Source organism: Vespa crabro, chromosome 11 (genome assembly GCF_910589235.1).
Source record: "Vespa crabro chromosome 11, iyVesCrab1.2, whole genome shotgun sequence".
Classification (NCBI taxonomy): Eukaryota; Metazoa; Arthropoda; class Insecta; order Hymenoptera; family Vespidae; genus Vespa; species Vespa crabro.
This window is the reverse complement of record NC_060965.1, coordinates 5,825,206-5,849,794: the sequence shown is the minus strand read 5'-3', so window position 1 is coordinate 5,849,794 and position 24,589 is coordinate 5,825,206. Positions and strand designations below refer to the sequence as shown.

At 31.2% G+C, this 24,589-nt stretch overlaps 1 protein-coding gene and 1 long non-coding RNA gene across 14 annotated transcripts in view; one reads left to right on the top strand and one right to left on the bottom strand.

The window, feature by feature from the left end:
* LOC124428183 overlaps positions 1–24,589 on the top strand; it is a 72,287-nt gene that overhangs the window by 27,718 nt on the left and 19,980 nt on the right. The gene's annotated exons all lie outside the window — the stretch shown is intronic.
* LOC124428179 (lachesin-like) overlaps positions 4,537–24,589 on the bottom strand; it is a 263,585-nt gene continuing 243,532 nt past the window's right edge. For all 12 annotated transcript variants that reach the window (XM_046971946.1, XM_046971945.1, XM_046971951.1 and 9 more), the window contains one exon: positions 4,537–10,157. In XM_046971946.1, coding sequence (XP_046827902.1) covers positions 10,048–10,157 — 110 coding nt within the window. In that variant the 3' untranslated portion in view covers positions 4,537–10,047. The remainder of the gene's footprint in view (positions 10,158–24,589) is intronic.

Here is a 24,589-nt window from a genome sequence, read left to right as displayed (position 1 = left end):
CGATCGTATGCGATTATAATTCGCGAATTATATTATGAATAGCTACGTCCGTCCTTTTCGATATAGTTTAGAGATTAATTAACTATCCTGGTCGGCCTCGTTAAATGATACTATTGCGTTCGTCCATTGGTATTCGATATAAATTTGGTTAATGCAAACGTCCAATCAACGTGATTATATGTATATATAATGTATATGTGTACATATAATAAAACATAGTGATTATAATTTCTTTCTGTTTAAAGTATACATGCATATATCATTAGATTATTTTATTGATCGGAAAATATGATTTTTAAGTGCTGTGAAAGAGATGAATAAATAAAAGAGAATATCGTTTTTCGACATTTCTTTTTCCTTCTCTTCTTCCTTTTTTTTTCTTTTTTTTTCTTTTTTTTTTCATCGTAATTGAAATTATTGATGATGGAAAAAAATGTTTGCTCCATCGTTGAAATTATTGACGATAGAAAAAAAATATTCTCTCTCTTTTTTTTTTCTCCAATGAAAAGTGATCTCAGAGAAAACGTATTGTTATATAGTTTTGATTTTTTTTCCTGCTTTTTTCCCCTCTTTTATCTTTTTCTCTTTCTCTTTTTTTTGTTTTTGCTTTTTTTTCTTTCTTTCTTTGAAGAAAATCATACGCTATTCAACGCAAATAAGCGATACCACTACGTAGGTATCATATTTTGTCATTTCTCCAAGACGATTATTTTCAAAATTATTTGTACGATAAAAGTCAGAGAAATAAAGAAATAGTTACGATGAAAATTGATATTGAAGGAGAAGTAACGTTACAGCTTCTATATTTTGATTGTTATTATTTTTCTTTTCCGTCTCTTTCTTTTTTCCCTTCTTCTTTTATATATTTTTTTCTCTTTCTTCTTTTTTTTTTTTTTACCAAACCACACGTTTTCCAACACGTACGATCGTGGACCATTTCAAGGCGAACACAATGGTCAATCGAGATTATTGTACGATATATCGATCGCGTCGTGAAAGTGGTGCTGGGTGGGCAAGAGGGAAAGGGGTGCAGGGGAGTGGGAGGGGCGGGAGGGAATCTGGAGATGGGGGAGATGAGAATAATTGTTGGCGAAAAAGCGGTCACATTTATTTCAATTAACGTTTTTATTCTCGCCACCGTTCGCCGAATATGGAGAAATAGTAGTATATACTGTAAATAAATAAAAAAAAAAAAAAAAAAAACGAAAGAAAATAAAAAATATAGAAAAAAAAGAAAGAAAAAGGAAAAAAAAAACATATTTTTTTCTGATATATCTGAAATCCAAACGTATTATACGTTTGCGTATTCACCAATGATAAAATATATTTTTGGGAATCCTTTACGCGTCCGTGAAAATTTAGCCACCATTGTTTGTTATTTTTATTCGGATATGTCGTTGGTAAAACGATTGAATCAATTTGATAATTGCAAGATGGAGAGAAAAAGAGATAGAGATAGAGAGAGGGAGAGGGAGAGATAAATGCATAGGAATGAGATTTTTGCACGTTCCTTTATCGGATAAATGCTATTTATCCATCATAATCGGGAGTATGTATGTTCGATATATGAAATAAGGCTTTTTACGTGGTAGAAATAAAATAGAAAGAGAGAATGGAGAATAAAATATCTAGATAATGTATTCTGTCGCGATTATAATCATCGAGCTTAATATAATTAATTGATTTATCGTAGAAAACGAAATAATAATAATAATAATAATAATAATAATAATAATAAAAAAGGATTTTTATACGAACATATGTAGATACTTGTGTGTATATATATATATATATCTAACTTTATCTCATTATTCAATAATAAATGTACATTAATTTCTCGTATTCCCTCTTATCGAAATTAATATACCGTAGTAGATCTCTTTCACGCGTTTTCAAGGTATACGTATATACATATAAGTAATAAGTAGAAAGGGTTATTATTAAATTTTTAAAGTAGAAAATGGCAAAACGATTAGCCCGTCGTACTTATTCCTACTTTCTCCGATTTCGATCGATTTCGAAACGAACCATGGGAGATTGCTTTCGTTATATTTATTAATCAGGTAATTACTAGAACCCCGAATATGAATAATCGAGAAAATATTGACCGAATCGAATGGACTATAAGTATATCGTAATTTCTGACAATAGTTATTCAGGGTAGTAGAACGGGGACTGGTAAATCGGTGGTCGAAGGATCTCTAGCGTGGTAACGTGTTTTGTGCTTTACGATAAGAGCCAATACTTTTGCGGCCGTCATCTTATTATGAATGGGCCGTGTTAAACGAGCCGGGAAAAGCTCGCAAGTACATCGCAAAATGATGATACAGACTGTGTGTAACGGGATCCCTCTTCCACCATCTACCCTTCTATGGCAACTATCTCTCTCTCTCTCTCTTTCTCTTTTTTATATCTGTTTCCCTTTCTTTTTATCTCCCTTTCTCTTTTTCTCGTCACACAGTACAGATCCTCATTCTTCTCTACTTGTGTTACATCGAGCTCGTTGAACCACAAGACACCCTTGCGTCATTCGAAAATTTCATCGCACCTGATTCTCCTCTTTCTCTCTCTCTCTCGCTCTCTCTCTCTCTTTCTCTCTCTTTCTCTCTCTCTTTCTCTCTTTTAAACATAATCATTGTAAGTGTATTATACAATCACTATCATGAATAATGTTATAGAATTTTTTGAAGAAATGAACATTTCTCTATTCTATTCCGAGTTATACATGTATACATAATATTTTATAACTATGTACGTATGTGTCTAAATATATTAAAGTATTTATTGGAAGAAATTGAAATATATTTTTTATGTACAATTTATCTTGTGGAATTAATCTTTGTTGATTTTTATGTTAATAATTAAGCGACGACGATAAACGTATATCGGTTTTTCTCTTTCTTTTTTTCTTTTTTTTTCTTTTTCTTTTTTCCTTTTTATAAATTTTAACTTTGAAATCAAGCGATTCTCTCTCATCGGAAGCTACGTTTAATTAATGCACAAGTGAATTCGTTAATGCGTACTGGGATTGTTCACTGGAGTTTATGTTTCGAGGAAATAGAGGTAATTAGGAGAAGTGAGAAAGAGTAAGGGGAGAGAAAGAGTAAGGGGAGAGGGAGAGAGAGAGAGAGAGAGAGAGAGAGAGAGAGAGAGAGATAAGATAGGAACAAAGCATAAAACGATAATACTACTTGCTCCCGAAATACTATTAGAATCTTATGATTTTCCTTGCTATGCTACATGTATATTCTCATTTACGATGAGATTTATCCTTTTGGAAAGTCTCATTGAAAATTTTATTCTCTTAGAACGTAGATTCTAGGTTTATTGGTCAGGTTGGAAATGAGTTTGTAAGGAAGTTAAATTAAATCAAAATCAAACTACTTAAAACATATATACATACGTATATACATACATATATATATATATATATATATATATATATATATATATATATATATATAGATCTTATGACAAATCAATGATATTACTACTTCAAAGAGTTAAATATATCTTAGATCGTACCCGTGTGCAAGTGGGTGGATGTAGAAAATCTTAGGATCTTTCCGTGAATGACCGTAAAGCGAAGCTAAGGTTTTATTACCGTCGGTTCGAGAAGCGTAGAATTCCTTAAGGGAGCGTCTTTTTATTGTTGGAATAATGAATACGGACATAAATTCGTGCAGGGAGAGTTGTATCAGGATTTACCTTCAAGTTTAATACCTAACAGCGTCGTAAAACTCTTCCCGCTTTAAATTCGAGCAACCATTTTTATCCGTAGCCCACAACCTTTTTCCCTTTCCTACTATCCTTCCCTCACCTTTCTCTCCTGACCCTCTCGTCCTCCTTATTTCCCATTTTTACCGATCTTCGGTAACGTCGATATTCTTTAAGAAAAAAATCTTCAGGGGGTGGGTGAATGCACGAAAAAGCTCTCTCTCTCTCTCTCTCTCTCTCTCTCTCTCTCTCTCTCTCTTTTCATCGATCCGAAGTTTCAACATCGAAAGAGCAACGTTGCGAAGGTGAGACGGGGAAAAGGGATGTCGTTCCACGGCGACGGTGCGTCTCGTTGCGTGGAATCGTGTTGTATGTCGGCGCTTAACGACGTCACGGAGCGGTATCTCCGTTACGCCTCGCTTACCGTAGACTGTGGCCGCTCACGCGTCGCTTAAACGTAATCCTACGTATGCATGTTGATATCCATATATATATATATATATCCATGTATTTACGTATGTTATAGGTAGGTATACGTATATTATATGTATATGTACGAGAACGAAAGAGAGAGAGAGAGAGAGAGAGAAAGAGAGAAAGAGAGAGAGAGAGAGAGAAGGAAAGGTGAAAATAGAGAGAGGGAGAGATTATGCGAAACTGTAATTTCGAAAATATAATTTTTTGAGAAAGTGTTATGTTAATTTTATAAAAATGAAAAAGGAAAAGAAGAAGGAAAGAAAAGATGTTTTGTTTTATATACATACGTACACACACACACACACACACACACACACACACACACACACACACACACACACACACACACACACACACACACACACACACACACACACATATATATATATATATACACATATACATACATATGTACAAATATACGAAAGTACAGAAATTAGTAGTAGATAGAGATGAATTTTCTATAGTCGAAAAAGGAAAATATTTTACAAATTGAAAAAGTTAAGTCATAGAAGGAAAAAACTGATATAGATCGATATAGTTGTTCGAACGTTGTTTTCCATTGGAATTATTTTAATCGAGATATATGAAGAATAAAATGTAGATTTTGTTACTCGGCTATCTTGTTTCGTTTTATTTTGATTTTTGTTTGTTTTCTTTTTTCCTTTCGTTTCTTTTATTTATTTCTTCCTTTTTTTTTCTTTTTTCTTTTTTTGTTTTTGTTTTTTTTTCGAAACAGATATATCTATATTTTGTTTCTCCTTTAAGCTATTGGTACATATCGAATCGAACAATTTATAGGTCAGAGAGGTGGTTTCTCTGTAATTGCGTTCGTGTTTCTCTCTCGATTACGTTCGTTCAATCTGCAAAATGATACCGAATAGAAGCGAAAAAGACAAAACTGTTTTCATACTTTTTTAATTGCTTTTTCGTATACGAAGTTGAGAACGGTCAACAAACTTGTTACTAACTAATTTATGTACTTGAACGTAAAGGTAGTTCGCGTAATTGGTTTTGATGTTGGCCTCGTGTAAACTTTTGATCGAATACTCGATTGGATATCGATACTTGTATTCCGCGAGTCATCATGTAATCAAGACTATTAATATGCTGTTTACCTGAACGAAATCTATCGTATCTAATGTTTTATTTATCGAGAACATTAATACGAACAGTTTTAAAAGTACTATTGGATAAAAAGGGTTTCTTTCTTTTCCTTCTCTCTTTTCCCTTTTTTCTTTTTTTTTCAATAAAATCTCTAAAATGGATAATTACTTGGGAGGTATAGGGGAGGAGGGATAAAAAAAAAAGAATAAAAAGAAAAGAAATAAACGATAAAATGAAAAATGTCGATGCAAAAAAAAAGATCGGCCGATTTTTCATTTTTCCCCCATTATTCGTAAACTTTGCGATTCTTTCATTGTTTCCGTGTAGTTCTTTACGTGTCTGTGTTATTCTATTATGTATATATATGTACATACATACATGTATATATATATATTCCTATATATATATATATACATTGTACGTGTTACAGAAAGTTTCGTATTTCGACGGGCGACATAAAAGGGAACTTTTCAATCTCTCCCATAGATTGGTAACTTTCTGCCGGAGACTTTCCGGCCGAATGATACTTTATCGAAGCCCTCTTTGTGCGATCGAAACTTTTCATACCAGTTTCCTTCTCTTTCTTTCTATCCTTAAGAACGTTGCATGACCAGCCGAAGCAGAAGAAAACCCGAAACTCCGAATGCTTCCTTTTTTTTTTCTCTTTTTCTTTTTTCGTTTTTTTTTTTTTAAGACGGCGGTTGGTTTAGGTGGATTCAAGGAAAAAAAAAGAAAAGAAAAAAAAAGAAAGAAAAAAAAAAAGAAAAATAGAAAAACTCCTACGAAGAATTTCAAGTTGTGTTCAACGTTCGCCTAAGGTGGATTAAAAGAGAGGTGGCTTTTCTCAAACTGGGGGCCGAGGGAGAGGGGGAGGATAAAAATTTCTTGCGGAATTCGTTTACGGAAAGTTGTTATGATATAACATATATATGTATATATATATATATATATATATATATATATATATATATATATATTTAGAGAGAGAGAAAATGAGAGAGAAAAAGAGAGAGAGGTACTATAACTAGTTATGTTAGAAAGAAAGAGAAGAAGAAAAGAAATAGTATGGTGGTTTTAAATTTAACGAAACACACAGATAACTATGTACTCCCCACCCTTTTTTATCGATTCACGAATGGAAAACGACGAAGTGGCCCGTGCGAGAATAAACTCTCAGTTGGCTGGACCGAACCGGAAAGCTGGGATGGTCGATTTAACTCCGTTTATCTCTCTCTCTCTCTCTCTCTCTCTCTCTCTCTCTCTCTCTCACTCTCTCTCTCTCTTTTTCTCTCTCTTACATATATATAGTATGTATATATGTATGTACGTATGTATACACATATACAAAACACATTCAGATAGCTATACTTGCTCTATAGGGAAATAATTGAATTCGTAGAAATAAATATTCGCTTTCGTTTTATCGCGAACGTGCCGGCCAGGCGATATCGTTCAAGCACGGAATATTATACGCGACTACGGAGAAGGTTCGCGCGTGACATAGCATTAATCACATTTCCCCTTTCTCTCTCTCTTTTTCTCTCTGTCTCTTTGTCTCTTTCTCTCTCTATCTCTCTCTCTTCTTTTACGTCGAAGACACAACCCTCTTGGATGTTCCATCGCAATTTTAAGATCCAACATCGAGGTCAACTCATGTAAATTATAAATATATGCTACGTTTCACTTTATTGAACGACGGTCAAGTTATATTTTAATGTTTTGCTTTTCTTCTCTCCTCTCTTTCTTTTCCTTTTCTTTTTTCCTTTTTCCTCCTGATTCTTGTTTTCTTTTTTTTTCTTTTTTTTCTTTTTTTTTTTTTTTTTTTTATTAATTACCGACTAATATTTCGTTATGATATTTATAATCATTCGTTATCATATTTATCTATCTCTTTATCAGTTTTCTCTTGATTTTAGTTTATCTTCATTGTTTATCTATTAACATCGTATTTATTTAATACCGTTCAATGATACGGACAGATTTTAACGATCTAAGATTTAGGAATGATCGATCCTGTTGCTGCTCCTATTGTTGCTACTTCTATTACTGTTGCTATTGCTATTGTTAATATTGTATTGCGGATAAAATGAAATTGCTTGAGTTAAGCTAGGCTTAGCCGATAATATCCAAGTACGTTTTCGTGCGAAGCAAAAATTGCAAGTGAGGAAAGCTGCTTTACAGAAAATCTTAGTCATTCGACAGATCGTTCGAAAATTAGGAACGATTTTTCTACGATACTTTTCAATACTTTTATTCCCGAAGATCTCGTTTTCTATTGCCTCTCGTTTAAATTTGCATCGAATGATTCTGAGAGAGAAAGAGAAAGAGAGAGAGAGAGAGAGAGAGAGAGAGAGAGAGAGAGAGAGAGAGAGAGAGAGAGAGAGAGAGAGAGAGAAAGAAAAACGAAAAAGGAAACAGAAAAAAAAGTATCAAGAATACACGTACTTTTGAACTTGGAAAATTTTTTCACATTGATTGCCGCCATGATACGTTATCGCTTCTCGATGTACAATGAAAATCGACATATATAAAAAGTTTTTCATTCAACTGAACATATTTTTCGAATATATATATATTTGTGTTTGTGTGTATGTGTGTGTGTGTGTATATGTGTGTCCGTATATATTTCATGCGCGCGCCAGTGAATATTATCGCGAAAGCTTGCATACAAATTTCACGTAGTATCTATGTCAAGATAATAATAATAATAAAAAAAGAAAAAAAGAAAAAGAAGAAAAAAACAGAAAAATAAACGCGCGATTTTCCGATTCGTTTCCGTGCAGTTTTAGAATATGTGATAGTTAGCACCGCCCTGTTGGATTTTTAATCCACAGAATCCCCGCGTGTTAGATCGAAATAGATTATGCTGCTTCGTGAAAGAAAAAAGAAGGAAAAAGAACGAAGAAACAGACAAACAAGAAAATAGAAAAAAAGAAAAAGAGAAAGTTTTGTTCCCATTGTCTCCTCGTTTTTGTTGTTAACAAAATTGTCCTTTTCAACATAACGTTTTACAACTCTAACACGATTTCGCACGTCATTTGTTGTTTTATCGTAAATCCAATATGACTGTATTGGTATCACGGAATGAGGTATACGAAGAAAAAAAAGTCAAGGAAAAAAAAAGAAACAAAAAGAGAAACAATAACAATGACAACGAAAGAAAGGAATCTCGTAACTATATAATAGAAATTATAATAAATATAAACGCAACATTGTTCTTTAATCGAACGATAAAGACTTAAAACGTCATCTTGATCGGATCTATTAATGGAAGATCTAACGTTCGAATTTCAATTAAATTGGTAAAATTAATCGAGCTTTGTACATCACACTGTTCCCACATCAAAGCTAGTTCTACGACGTTCCACGACTCTCGGTTATGCTTACGTTCGATGGACGTCTGCAATCCCAAAATGTGGTTTAATAAATGTCACGTGAGCACGACCGTCCCATTAAACCATTGCAAAATCGCTTCGAATCGATCGATGACACGCTTTTCGACATCGCCGAGTTTATTTGAAGTTATATATATATATATATATATATATATATATATATATACATATACATATACACATAGGTATGTATAAGTATATATATATTTCGACGGGATAGAGCTTCACCGTAAATCCATTCGTTGCGTTCTTGTCCCATTTCGTTGGTCCGACGATAGAGCAATTTGTCGTGCAACTAATGATGCCGATTAATATTCCACTAATATATCTCTGGGGCGACATTATATGTAGATATAACAAGGGAAATTTCAAATTAACCTTTTGGATTCATCGTCCCGTATTGATCCATTTCTAACGCAATTAGATTTCGATGCGTACTTCCTAAAATAATGAATTTTCTTTTTTCTTTTTTCTTTTCTTTTTTTTTTTTATTCTTTTTCTTTTTCATTTCTTTCTCCTATCTATTCTTTTCTTTATCCTGTTTTTGTTTATTTTCGATTTTTCTTGCGAACATTTCTCATCGAATCAAATTATTTCTCGTATGGACGACGTAAAAGGACGAACAATTAATCTCAACAAGAATTAATATTATTCATGTTATCAATGAAATTGATGAATGAAGAAAAAAGAAAAAAAAAAAAGGAAAAAGAAAAAAAGAGGGAATGTTGATTGGCAGTGATGCCCATGGCAGTGGATGCCTATGGCAATAATACCCATGGCAGTGATATATATATAGATTTAGATTGGAAAAATTTTTCGATATCATTTCGATATCGGTTTGTTTCATAATCTAGCATCTGTGTGATAGCGAGGAACGCGAGCTACTAATTTCGTTCTAATTTACCTTGCAATTTATACGAATGCGTAGTATGCTATACTATAGCCTCGGTGTAGGTATAACAAGCCAATGTAATCAGGAAGTACGGACGCGCTTTCATACATAATTATCGTTTTGTGGTAATTCGGCCACCACTGTTCCTGGATGGTTGTAATCAAACTCGTGGGTCAATTCGCGAATTACAGGTAATTCGATGTTTAATCGACTTAATGTTTAAAGTTCACCGATTCGAAATTGAATTGCCGATCGATTTGAGCATTGCCGAATTGCGTTTGGGTAACGAACTAATTCGGCTACGGAAATCGGTCCCTTCCTTCCTTCCTTCCTCCAATTCTCCCTTTTCATCCTCCATCTCCTCCTCCTCCTCCTCCTCCTCCTCCTTTTACTTCTCCTCTTCATTTTCATTCCCTCTGTACGTTTCTCTTCTCCCGATCGAAGATGTATTATTAGTTCTTAATTCGCCGTTTGTGGTACGTACGGTGGCATGTATGGTCCAGTGAGTATGTATTGTACCGCAACGATCATCAACTGCGGTGCACTCCATCTGATGATGTATGCACTTCCTGAAACAAGAACAGTATATTCTCGTGTTATTATCCCTCATCATTCACGAATTCTCGAAAATACATGAACATACACACACACACACACACACACAATATATGATATGATATGATATAAGATATATCAATTCGTTAAGTTCTTGCTGTGAATTGTCGTGAGACGTAAACGATAATATTACTTTAGTTTCAATCAAACTGACTGTAATTTTTGGAAAACGACAAAAAAATAACAAAAAAAAGAAAAGAAAACGAAAACAAATGAAAAAATTATATTGAGATACGAATTCATTTATGATCTTAACTTTTGTGAATGTAAATTAGAGTCAAACTTTTCTTTCTTTCTTTCTTTCTTTCTTTTTGTTCCCTTTTTTTCCTACCTTCGAACATTCATTATGTTTAGGATATTTTGATATCTACTGATTTGAAACTATAAATATACGCTATCCTTTCTTTTTTTTTTCTATGTTGTATAACAGAGATAAAGACAGAGAGAAAGAGAGAGAGAGAGAGAGAGAGAGAAAGAAAGAGAGAGAAATAGAAGGAGGAAGGTGATCGAGGCTCTAGATTTCCGTTCGCAAGCTCGAAGCCTGGCATAACGGATTACACCCTATCACGTCCAATATGTCAAGCGACGTGGACGACACGGAGTCGAGTATTATATCGCAAAATAAAATAGGGGCTCTGTGTCCTCTCTCTCTCTCTCTCTCTCTCTCTCCCTCTCTCTCTTTCTCTATCTATCTCTCTCTATCACTCGTTCGCTTTTAAAATATCGACGACGATACTTCCGTACGAGCAGCTGGGACGTGATACAGCTATTATTCGCACTTTCCTCCAAGAATTATGTATTTTTCATATCGCACGTATCCAACGAGCTCGGATGTTCCGACGACGAGTACGATGTCACTGAATGCAAAAGCGAGCTTAACTTGACTCGTACGAGCAGCAAAAATCCTTTCGAAGTATTCGACTGGTTGTGTTGAGAGGGTGAGAAAGAGAAACGTCACCCAGATTCGAACGTGTTCCAAAGGGTCTGAATTTTAATGTAAAAAAAGACGAGACAATAGCGTTCACCAGTCTCACCTTACACCCTCTTCCACCTCCTTCTCACCATGCTTGCAATCCATCCCACCTCACATCCATTCTATTGTCCGATGGTTGATTTTTCAGTCCAGTATTTCCTTTCGTATGTCTCGAAATCAATGTATCATTATATACATATATATATATATACTTTTATCTTTAATTGTCTTTGTCATTAATTTTTAACGATAACGTGTTCCTTATCGTTCAGTGTTTTTTATTTATTTATTTTTTTTTTTTTCCTTTCTATTTACAAAGAAATATTATTGTTTTTCTTTTTTTTTTTCTTTTTTCTTTTTTATTACTTTGTCTTCTACATAATACTTACTTATGCAGTAATTATACATATCCCCGATAATATTACAAAATTTATTTAATCTGTCATAAAATTCGACGAGAGATTGTTGCAAAACGATTGTATATTTATGATTTGCCGACATCGGTACATTAATGTTTACTCGTAACGTCGTAGAATCAGCGTCAAATTTTGGTTTATTGTTGGATAAAAAGGAAAAAAAAGGGAGAAAGAAGAAAAAAAAAAGAAATAAAAAAGTTCTCGAACAATTTTCAACGTATTAAATGTATAAAATATTTTTGACGTTACTACACAGGTTTTGTAATACACGTGAAACTGAACAAAGCGGTGCACGAACAGGTTAATAATATAATCTGAGATTAAATTTCATTCGATGAACTCGCGGGTAACCTAATACGGTTTATCGTTTCACCGAAACATTTTATAATCGCTCAACGTTACGGTATTATACGCTTTACAATTCAGCAACAGTAAAGCGTTAAGTTATCCGATAATAATAATTAATTTTCCAGGTTAAGAGAAAAAGAGAGAGACAGAGAAAGAGAGAGAGAGAGAGAGAGAGAGAGAGAGAGAGAGAGAGAGAGAGAGAGAGAGAGAGAGAGACAGGCAGACAGATAGAGAGAAAGATACATCGAGAAGTTTTCTATATAACCGAACGATTTTCACCAAGTGAAAAGCAAGAGGATCGAGATCACAGGATCAAGATGTATTTCGACGATCTTCTTTTCTTCTTGACATCTATTCCCTTTTGGCATCCCCAAAGGTGTCTTTAGCCCTTCCTTCTTTTTTTTTTTTACTTCTTCGAGTAACACGAAGCACGAGGATGTGCTTTTCTCGCCTCCCTTCTCACGTACTTTAACCACGCATTCATTTATCAACTTCTCTTTCTTTTTTTTCCATCTCTCTCTCTCTCTCTCTCTCTCTCTCTCCTACATTTTATATGTACGCACGTAAGTACATATGTCAGAGGCTAAAGACGGTATTTGTATACGGTCTGCTTTAGACCGTACGTATAATATATATATATATATATATATATATATATATATATATATATATATATATATATCTTTATACGTACGTAATAAAGGAGAGAGAGAGGGAGAGGGAGAGAAAACAGAGACCATTCACGCCTTTTGGGAAATCGTGAGAAGAAAACACGAAGGACACATCACCTACTTAGAAATTTCTGACCCTTCACATTCAGGGGTCATATACATGGTATACCGAGTGAAAAACAGAATGAATATTGTTATAAAATATAAGCATAACTTATTGAAGAGAAATATGATAATACGCCAATAAGTCTTTTTATATCAAATGATCCATTTTAAAGGGAATCAACTTTTTTATATTTGAAAATTTTTCATTGATAAATATACGTATATTTATTTACGTATTAGTTATACATATACATAATTACTTTCTTTAACTACTTTACTTTAATCTTTACATGATACTTTGAATTTTCTTAAATATTCAAAGTAAATAAGTAAGTATGTAAGTCATATTCTTGGTAATGAATCTACCTAATTTCTCTTTCGTAAAATTAAAGTAGTAATAGAGAAAGAGAAAGAGAAAGAGGAAGAGAAAGAGAGAGAGAGAGAGAGAGAGAGAGAGAGAGAGAGAGAGAGAGAGAGAGAGAGAGAGAGAGAGAGAGACAGAGAGACAGAGAGAAGACTACGAAAAAAAAGAAAAGAAAAAAAACAGACAGAAAAGTAATAAAGAAGAGAAATTTGTGAAGACCCATGTTGCAAAAGTCATAGAAAAACTCTGAGATCGAGAGATGTTTTCTCTCTCTCTCTCTCTCTCTCTCTCTCTCTCTTTCACTCTCTCTCTCTTTTTCTCTTGCTTCGATCAGCACTCACGATGCGCTTTGAAGGATTCTCAAGCGTAAAAACATTTTTCCACCTTGTTGAAGATAAAACTTGTAGATATGATATATCTTCGGTGTGCTTCTCTTCGAAAAAGAAAAGAGAAGAAAAGGAGAAAGGAGAATGAGAGAGGGGAAAGTGGAGAGGAGAGGAGAGGGTTCACGCGTTTCGGGTCACGTTTTACGGCGCGATTATTCGCGGAGTGCACTTGGATGCTGGCACCAACCTGAAGCTCATTCGCTAACTCGTTCGTCAGCGAGTGCTGCTATGCTAGTCGAGTGCACCATTTTTGAGGACAAATTGCATATATGTGTTTGTATATGTATGTAACTATGTGTATGCATGCATGCATGTATGTATCTATTTGTGTATGTATGTATGCATATATGTTGTATGTATATGTGTATATGTATGTGAATGTGTTCGAAGGACATCATCGTTGCGTTTCTCTTGGTTTAGAGAAAAAGAGAGAGAGAGAGAGAGAGAGAGAGGAGGGGGAGAAATGAGAGCTTTTTTCTTTTTCTTTTTTTTTTCAACGATTTTCATGCTTTCAGCTTTGCCACGCGACAATCATACGATCTCGCGTTTACGTCCTTCAACACGCGTCGTATATTACGAACGAGAATCATCCTCATTCGTGCGATCTTTAAACTTTACTACCTTTGCTATCTTTCTCTCTCTCTCTCTTTTTCTCTCTATCTCTCTTTCTCCATTTCTCCCTCTTTCTCTCCTTTTTCCTCTGTTTTTTGGTATATTTGGTACTCTCAAATATATTCTCGAATAGTTTTTTTTTCTCTCTCTTTTTTTTTGTCTTCTGTTCTTAAAAAATGTTATGACTTTTTCGAACGATCAAAGAATAATTTCATATTTAATATTATATTAAGATTGTTATTTATGCGACAATTATTTTGTATTTTATCGTATTATTTCGTTTAATTATTAAAATATTTTCAATAAAATCCTTTTCTTATCTGATTTTGTCTCTTCGCTCTCTCTCTCTCTCTCTCTCTCTCTCTCCCTCTCTTTTTTTTCTTTCTCTTTTTTCCTTTTTGTTGACCTTTTTGTAATCTCTTATTTTTTTGTTATATGATATATATATATATATATATATATATATATTTATTTTTTAAAAGAAAATCAATATTTAATATAATTTGAGATATTTTTAACATAATACCAAACGTGATTATTATTAATAACAAATATATATATATATATATATATATATATATATATATATACGTATATATAATAAATGTTTTGCAACTTCCTATGATTTTATTTCGTTATTGAAATGTTTTTATAAACTTTCATGCACATTTAATATGAGTTTTTATCAGAACACTGTTTTAACTCCAATAAACATTCTTTGCCTATCTCTTCCCGTTGATATACCATGATTACCAATACAAAAGCAAACACGTGCAAGAAAGCGTGCCATTTACTCCAACGGACTACCTTCCTTTGTGAGCTAATATTATCGTTATATAAAAGCCACGTACTTCGGATCGAATAATGTTTCGGTACGATATGCGGATTTAATATCACGGTTAAACTTTATCGTTCGGAGGCGTTCATGTTATCTTTACTAGTGTGATCATTTCACATACACAACGAGTAAGTTTTTCTTCTTTTCTCCTTTTCTCTCTCACTCTCTCTCTCTCTCTCTCTCTCTCTCTCTCTCTCTCTCTCTCTTTCATTTTATTTTTTTTCTTCTTTTTTTATCCCACAAAATTATTCTTTAACAAATCACTCGTCTACGGATTTTCTTCTATTCGATCGTTCTTATAATATATGATTGTACAATGAGATCATTACGGAAGACATTTTTTTTTATTCGAATAACGATATGTCACAAGATCGATTTATGTTGTTAATAAAAAAAATTGATAAGAATTTATTTATTTATTTATTTGTTTTATTCTATTTCTTTTTTTTTGTTTTTCTATTTCGTTTCTCTATTTTTCGGCTTAAATTTTTCATCGTATTTATATAAAGACAAAAGGGCAAATTTACTGTGTTTCGTTTTCATCTAGGAAAAAACTTCATTTGGTTCGATAAATCAAGCGTAAGGGGATTAGAGACAATTTACTTTATTTGTGAGAGTCGAACAATACGTGAGACAATACATAAATGGGAGATTTTGTGAAAATTGGATAGGGGGAGATTTTCGTTAAATAGCTTCCGTGATCTCTAGATCTTCATTTTCACGATCCTTCTTTTCCTTTCTTGTCTAATTAATCAACGCGAAAATAATTCTCCGTCTATATCCTTCGAACAAATATTTTAAGAGATACAAATAATCAAAATAATTATAAGATTACGTGGTCTAACTTTTATCATAATCATACATTTCGAAAATAATTCTCTGTCTAATTTTTTATTAATCATTCTATACTTCGAACATGCTAGAGTTCTTAATGAACCTGAGATGAAGCAGAATTCTCATTTCTCATCTTTCAACTCCTAAAACAAGAAACAGTGAAACAGTGGTATCCGTAGTTTTATATATATATATATATATATATATATATATATATATATATATGCATGTATATACATATACACATACATATATATATACGAATCGATTGTACATTTTCCTTTGCCTTCGAATAAATGGGAGAAAGAGAGAAATACACATACACACACATATGCATGTGCGAGCAACGTACATAGAAATACACACACACACACACACACACAATACATACATATACACGAATACGTGAATTTGCGAGTCAGAAGGCGATTTATGCTCTGGTAACGTACGATTTCGCTGGCTCAGCGATCGTCCAGTAACAGTACGATAAGCATCATCGTTGATGTAGCTCGCATTGCACTTCCTGAATCGATCGTTGTTACGACAATGGTGAGGATAACGATTCCGTGGAGGTTGACAACAAGGATATAACGAGAAGGAATGTTGCATCGTGGATTCGCGAGACTATGCACGAGACTATTGCACGAGCTTTAATGTAACGTTCTGCTTTACCATTCGCTAGAGTTATTTGTACCTTTGACTTGATTCATGCCTTCTATTTTTATCCCTTTTTATCTTTTTCTTTCTCTTTTTTTCTCTCTCTCTCTCTCTTTCTTTGTGTTTTCATATATGTTCTATATAACGTTTTCTTTTCTCTCTCTCTCTCTCTCTCTCTCTCTCTTTCTTTCTTTCTTTTTTCTTTTTTTTTTGTCTTCTTTTAATATATCTCTGAAAAATAAAGAAAACGTACATGTTCCTCATTATAGTTGCCCATTGAATTCTGGTTGTCACTATCGAAATTAGTTTCGTGACAGTTGAAGCTTCTTTTGAAAATGTCATTTTAAAATTGAGATAACCCTATACTAGTAACAGTCATACTAGTAACTATCGACTTTGAAACACTTATATCTGCCAGTTTATCTGTCATCCTTCTCTTTCTCTCTCTCTCTCTCTCTCTCTCTCTCTCTCTGTTTCTCTCTTTCTCTCTCTTTCTCTCCCACTCTATCTTTCTTTCTTTCTGCCTCTCAGTCTCGCGACGTCCCTTCAAACTGTCCGTCGGTAAGTACCGGAACAAATGTATCTTTTGTAACGTGCAATTTCACGAGAAAAATAAGCTAGTAAGAAAAAGATAGATAGATAGATAGATAGATAGATAGATAGATGGATGGATAGATAGATAGATAGATGAAATGTATAGATCGTTTATTAAGTTTCTGCCTGTTATCAAGGGACATACAAAAACTAGGTAGCTAAATAAAAGTTGTATATATATATGTGTATGTGTGTGTGTGTGTGTAAAATAAATATATAATATACATATGAGATAAAATATAATAAATGATAGAGAAATTTTCTTTTTGAATTTATAGGTAGGATCTTACTTTTTTAAAGCCTCTTTCTTCAAATTCGCTTCTTTTACATTACAGAAAGCGACGAAAACGTTTCTCCTAAGGGAACAAGGTCGCATCTGTCATTTGTTTCCGAATAGTCTAGATAGAAAGAGAGATAGAGAGAGAGGGAGAGAGAGGGAGAGAGAGGGAGAGAGAGGGAGAGAAAGGGAGAAAGAGAGAGAGAGAGAGAGAGAGAGAGAGAGAGAAAGAAAGAGAGAAAGAAAGAAAGAGAAAGAAAGAGAGAATAAGGAGTAAGCTCCTTCACTATAAAGATAAATCGAAAGATCGATATCGAAAAAGGGACGGTTCTACGGAACGGAAGAGAATCTGCTACAGCTATTGAGTTGGACTCTGTCCGAGTAGAGAAAAGTAGAAAATGAGCCACGAGGTGGCCGTATAGTTTTCCGCACCATTTACTTCCCATCGATTTCCTTCTTCACTTTCCTCTCTCTTTCTTTCTCTGATCTTGCTATTGGTCCTCGAAGCCTCCTTATCTCCTTTATATATATGTATATATACATATAGATGTATTTATATATATATATATATATATATATATATATATATGTATATATGTATGTGTATATATTTCGCATATTTTAAAGACAATTGTGGGGATGATTTTACGAGAAGTTTGAATAGTAATTTTGTTTAAAAAGAGTTTTAACAAAGTTATTAAATAAAAAATATAAATTGTTTAACAACAATCCTTTCGTAACAAAGAGGATTCGTATTATAAATGTACTTTTCCTTTTGTTTTTTCTTGGTCTCTTTTTATCTTTTTTGTGCTTTTCTTCTTTTTTTCTTCTTTCCTGTTTTTTTTTTCTTTTCTTTTTTTTTTTTCCTTTTCAATCAATTCAGCGACAAACTTCGTTTCGAATAGAAAAAGGGAAGGAAAGAAAGAAAGAAAGAAGAAGAAAAAAAAAGACATTTCACATTATGAACGATATGTGATTTTGTTAAGATATAATTAAAAAAAAAAAAAAAAAAAGAAAAAAAATGAAGAAAGAAAAAAGAAAAGAAAAGAAAAGGAAAAGAAAAAGGAAAAAAAAACGATTAAATTTATCTATTAAATATAAATGATTTTATCCGGTTTTGTAATAACAGAATATTGTAAATGTAATACACGATGAAATTATTGTCATAAACATTCTTTTGTCATCGATAAATGGAATATCGATTACTAATGAGTACTCTCAATCAAGCTATTCCAATACGGTTTATACTATTAAACACGTTGTTTATCTGAAATGCCGTCGTACATTTCGATAATTACTAAACTTTCTGTTATTTTACAATCATCGATATTTGTCGATTCTAATGGGTTTACTAGCCATTCAGGGGAATAGATAGCCATGTATTTATGTGTACAACATATACACATACAAATGCGTGTGTATATATATATATATATATATATATATATATATATACATAAACATATCCTTTTTACGCTGTATAACTGCAGACTGGACATATAATGCTCGTCCTACATAAATTTACAAGAACGTTTTCCGAGCTACATTTCAAAAGATAAAAAGTTCACCAAGCTTTCAGTATTCTCTCTTTCTCTCTCTCTCTCTCTCTCTTTCTCTGTCTGTCTGTCTGTCTGCCTGCCTGTCTGTCTCTTTCTCTCTTTATCTTTATTTTTTTCCCACTTTGCTTTCTTTTTCCTTTTTTCTTTTTCAAAAAATATCTCGCGCGTTCGAATAAAATAAACGTGACTCTTAACCTAATAAAAAAGAAAAGAAAATATGCTTTACATTGGTGTTTGACTCCTCCCAAAAGCTTTCTGCATTCTAAGTATGTACATATTTAAAAACATACGATGACGTCATCCTTTTAAAGCTTCCTTTTGTCATTGACAATATTTCATCGTCCTTTCTTTACGATTCTTTTCATTTTTATAATTAAAACTAAAAGGATTAATTCTTTTCGATTTTTCGAGATCTTACTTCGAATAGTTTCTGATCATACAAATTATTTACATTATCGACTGTTAATTGATATTTTATTTCTTATTTTAAATAAATAAAATATAATTTATATTTAAAATTTCAATAATTTTATCACGATTTTATTCGAAAGAAGTCTTTCGAATTTTCGATCTTTTAATTACGACTACAAAGTATTAGAAACTACAGTCTCATTTTTAAATTATTATTCACAATTGTTTAGAAATATCTAATTAATTTTAATTTAAATCAAAGGAGGCATATTATTTTCTATCAAATTTTCGACGTAAATAGAATAATAACGTAAGGTAAGCGTTAAATAAGCGCAGAGTATTTATCACGAAAGAAATATCTTATGAATTTTTGATCATTCAATTGCGTATATTATCGATAATTAATAGATATTTTATTTTGAATAAACAAGAATATAATTTATTAATAAAATTTTTAGTAATAAATTAATATTTATTAATAAAATTTTAATAATTTTATCACAATTATATTCTTATTGCGAAAGAAGTCTTTCGAGTTTTCGATCTTTCAATTTCATACATTAGCGATTAGTATTAATAAATCTTTTTTCAATAAACAAAATAAAATTTACATAAATATTTAATTTTAATATTTAATAATAATTCAAAAATAATTGTAATAAAAATTTTAAATGATTTCGTTATAATTATGTTCTTATTACGAAAGAAAAGAAAAAAAATCTAATTTTTAAAAGTTATTAACAAAATCGATTTTATTATACCGATATTATTGCAATATTTAAATAAATAAAGAATAAAATACACTTGAAAGTGGTGTTGATTTCAAATCTCTACGACTTTTCGTTTCGAAAATATTGTCTTTGAAAGATTTCTATTCATAATTAGTTTAGTTACAGTTGTTCGTAGTAAAAGTAGTAGAAGTAGTAAGGTAAAGTAAATTCTCGGAATTTATATAAGTTAGTATGTCACCGAGTTAATTCAAATGAAATTATTTATATAGGTCAGTGTGCCAATATAAACGTATTCGATTTAAATGAGAATATCTCCGAAACTAAAGGTCGTAGAAACTTGAATCAACCACCATTTTAAAGGGTATAATTTTCTCTATTTTTTTTTCTAATGTATTGTTAATAATTAATTAACAAATTGTTATAAATAATTTTTTGTAAACAAATTCTTACGAACTAAATTCATCTTATTATGCAAACAAAAAGAAAGAACTTCACACCCGATTGCAACTGATTTATAAAATTACATAAATTAATAAATAATTAAAAAACAAATTAGTCTTTCATCAAAGAAAAAATTTCTTTTCTTTCATTTACATAAAAATATCTTCGGAGCTAAAAGTCATAGAGACTTGAATCAATCACCATTTTAAAATGCATAATTTTCTCTTTTTTTTTCAGTATATTGTTCATAAATAATTAACAATTTGTTATAAACAATTTTGATAAACAAATTTTTACGTATTAAATTCATCTTATTTTGTCAACTAAGAAAAAATAAAATTCATCTTCGATTACGATTAATTTATAAAATTATATAAATTAATAAATAATTAATAAACAAATTACTTTTTTGCTGAAGAAACAATTTTTTTCTTCTATATTATCAATAGATACGTATTTCATTTACATGAGAATATCTCAGGAACTAAAAGTGATAGAGATATGAAGCAAATATGTATAGTTAGAACAAAGTAAACTCAAAGTAAGCAGAGAGTAAATGCTAAGTAAGAGTTTATAAATATTTCCTAAACTAATAAATTCTTCGACATATATGAATTAATACCATTTTATTGTGTACTCTCTATGTATTAAAAAAAAAAAAAAAAAAAAAAAAAAAAAAAAAAAAAAAAAAAAAAAAAAAAAAAAAATCATCCTATATATGTAATACATAATCTATATAGGAATTAACTGTATACATTTTTATATAGCTATTGTCGATCTCAGTTATATGTCTTAAAGATAACGAACGTCGGATGAAATAAAAATAAAAAGAAACAAGTGCGTTAAGTTAAACGCATGTTTCGTTCTCAGCTATGGAAGCAATTTGTAGCTTTTATTTGGTCGTATATTTGAGAATATATGGTGTACGACACGCGTGCGCCTCGCACAATGTAACACTCCGCACGTTCTAACTCCTTTGTTTACGACTTTCGAGAAAAATGCCATGGTATCACCCCATGCTCTTTTTTCCTTTTCTCTTGTTTTTTTTTCTTTTTATTTACACGCACGTGTATAAGCATAGTATATAGAACGAGTTTTCTCGAAAAAGTGATTTTTTTCCTCGTTTATATTCATTTTATTACAACGACGCTTTAGAGTCGAAAATCCGAAGAATTACTTTGTCTCGTTCGTTTTAATATTATTATGAAATTTAAAATGTAAATGAAATTTGAAATTTGAAATATATAAATAATATATATATATATATATATATATATATATATATATATTAAAAATAAGATTTAAGTGAACTAATTAATTAATTAAAATAAATTAATGGATAATTTACTCTGTAAATGTACATATTAGTCTCTTGTTATAGTTTCGAAAAATACTTGAAAAATTAATTGCATGAAATATCTCTTATATATAAATTAATAATCATGAAATTATAAATTTTGATAATTGTTGATTAATGCATACATTATTGAATAAGATAAAGGATTAATTTAATAACAAACGTATTTTACGCGTTTTATTTAAGAGAAAAATTTTTAAACGATTCCATCGTTGCTTTCTATCTATATAATCAGTTTGCTATTCTTACAATTAGTCACCGAGTTGTCTTATAAGAAAGTTCGATAAGCCTATCGACAGGGAATATCCGATAGTCGATACCATGCAACAGGTGAATTCTTCTTTGTTTCTTCGAGCATTTAATAGAATTATCAAACGATTATTTTCCTTTATTTAATCATTGAGAAAATATACAATTAATAATTAAATTATATGACAAATAATGTTTAACGAAAAGTTTACAATAAATATATCAGATTATAATCGAAGAATGAATTATAATATACGTCTATTAGAATTTAAATTCTAACTTTGAAAGTACTTTCTAAGAGTCTTGTATAATAAAAAATCAATAATAATCAAACGACAAACGAATGTAAATTATCTATAAAAATAATTCACGTGAACGTTTACGATATCACGTTTATTAACGTGTGTATTTACGTATTACAGATACGCAATGAAAAATATACGAGTAATAATCAAATCGAGTAATGAGCAATGTTTAATGAAAAATATATAATTATATCTGATGATAATCGAGAGACGAACTAAACTTTACGACGTCTAAATTATAATTTATTTTGAAAGTATGTATTTAGAGTTTTGTTTATTAAGAAATCAATATTGATTTAACAACAAACAGATAAAAGAAAAACAGAAGTTGATCGAAAGATTTCTCGAACTGTCTCAAGTTCATCTCTGTATTTATTCATCTCTACTTCTTATTAAATTCTTAATCATCATATTAATTTTAATATTAAAATTTATCAATACTCAACTTCAACGATTTAATTTAATATGAAAATTAATTGACATATTACGATATGTGATATATTAATTAATAAATTTTATCATTATTTCCTTAATATCCAATATAAAATTTTTCTTCATAAAAATTTCTAAAAATCGGTATTGTATATTGAATTAATACGATTTAATATTAATCGAAGAATCTTTTCTTTCAACGGTATTGCAATTGTAATATTTCGTATTTGATCACGAAGATGGATCAATTTCATGGATACTACAGACTTATGATGGTTCGTTCGTTTGTTTTTTTTTTCTTTTTTCTCTTCCTTTTTTTTTAAAAAAAAGCAAACGATTATTTTTTTTGTTTTTTTTTTGTTTTTTTTTTTTTTTTTTAATCTAACTATATATCAATTAAACGATATAATTTTTTAAGTCGGTACTCGGACCATTGAATGAAATATGTTTCGAAAGAGATTAAATATTTCATTAGTCGGTCATCAATAACTATGGCTAACGTTCTCTGCTCGAGTCAAAAATTGACTAACGATAACGAACGCATTCACGGCCGACACGGCCGAAGTTTCACGCTTTTATGACTTCTGCCAAGCGAGTTCGTTCTGAGCGCTAACGTTTTCCAGCGGTGATATGCATGCACATTAATTTTACGCGACGGCAACGTATCCGAAAGAGTTCATAGTTTTCCCGCATATACATGGTTGACTTTTTTATTCAAATATTGGGAGAGAGAAAGAGAGTGAGAGAGAGAGAGGGGGAGAGAGGGAGAATGAGTCCTCGGATAGAGTAGTATGGAAATAAAGTTAACCGGATGTACGAGCGGATGTGGGATCGATTTCGAGCGTAAATATTGCCCAAATGAAAAAAAATACGTAAGTTCTTTCGAAATATTGATTTCGTTTCAATTTTATCCGATCGATATAAAGTATTTATATATTCTATTATTTTCATTGAAACCTATATTCTTTTTTTGTTCTTCTCCCCCCCCCCCAAGCGAACACGTTAGAAATTTATTATACAATACGATGTTGTTACGCGTCACGTTAAGATACATTCATTATTAATATTTATTATTTATTTCTGGTTATAATATCGATAACCACGTGTATGTTTTCTTTTTATTTATTTATTTATTTTTTTCTTTTTCTTTCTAACGCACGAAACAGTTACAACAAGGAACCAACATATTTTTGCTTTTTCTTTTTTCCTTTTCGCCCGCAAATACGTGGAAAATGATATAACCCAGACGCAATGTTAAGATATTTAATTATTAATATTTATAATTTATTTATAATATAGTATATTAGAGGGATGTTTTTAAAAAATGCACGAAACAGTTTCAACAACAAGGAACGAACATAATTTTGGTGTTCTCGTCATGCGAATACGCGGAAAATGTTATAACGTGTGACGTGCAATGTTAATAATATTTAATTATTAATATATTTATCATTCATTTATATTATATGGTATTATAACAATGTATTTTTTTAAAAATGCATTATAGAGTTTCAAGGAGACGCTGAGTTTTTTTTTAGAAAAGAAAAAAAAAAAAGTATTAAAAATTTTATAATATTGCATTTTGCGAATACGTCGAAGAAAATATTCATTCTAAATTATAATTTAATACTTTATATCTATTTAAATATATTTTTATTCGTTTAAAGTGTATAGTATTCGAAGGAATATTAAAAACAAAAAAAAAATTAAAGACGATATTAAAGAAACAATTACACAACATGATATTACGTTCTATTTTGGAAAGAGTCAAAACTATTAGACTGTTTCAGTCTAAAGAGCATTAATTTGGTGTGTTAAGTCCTAGC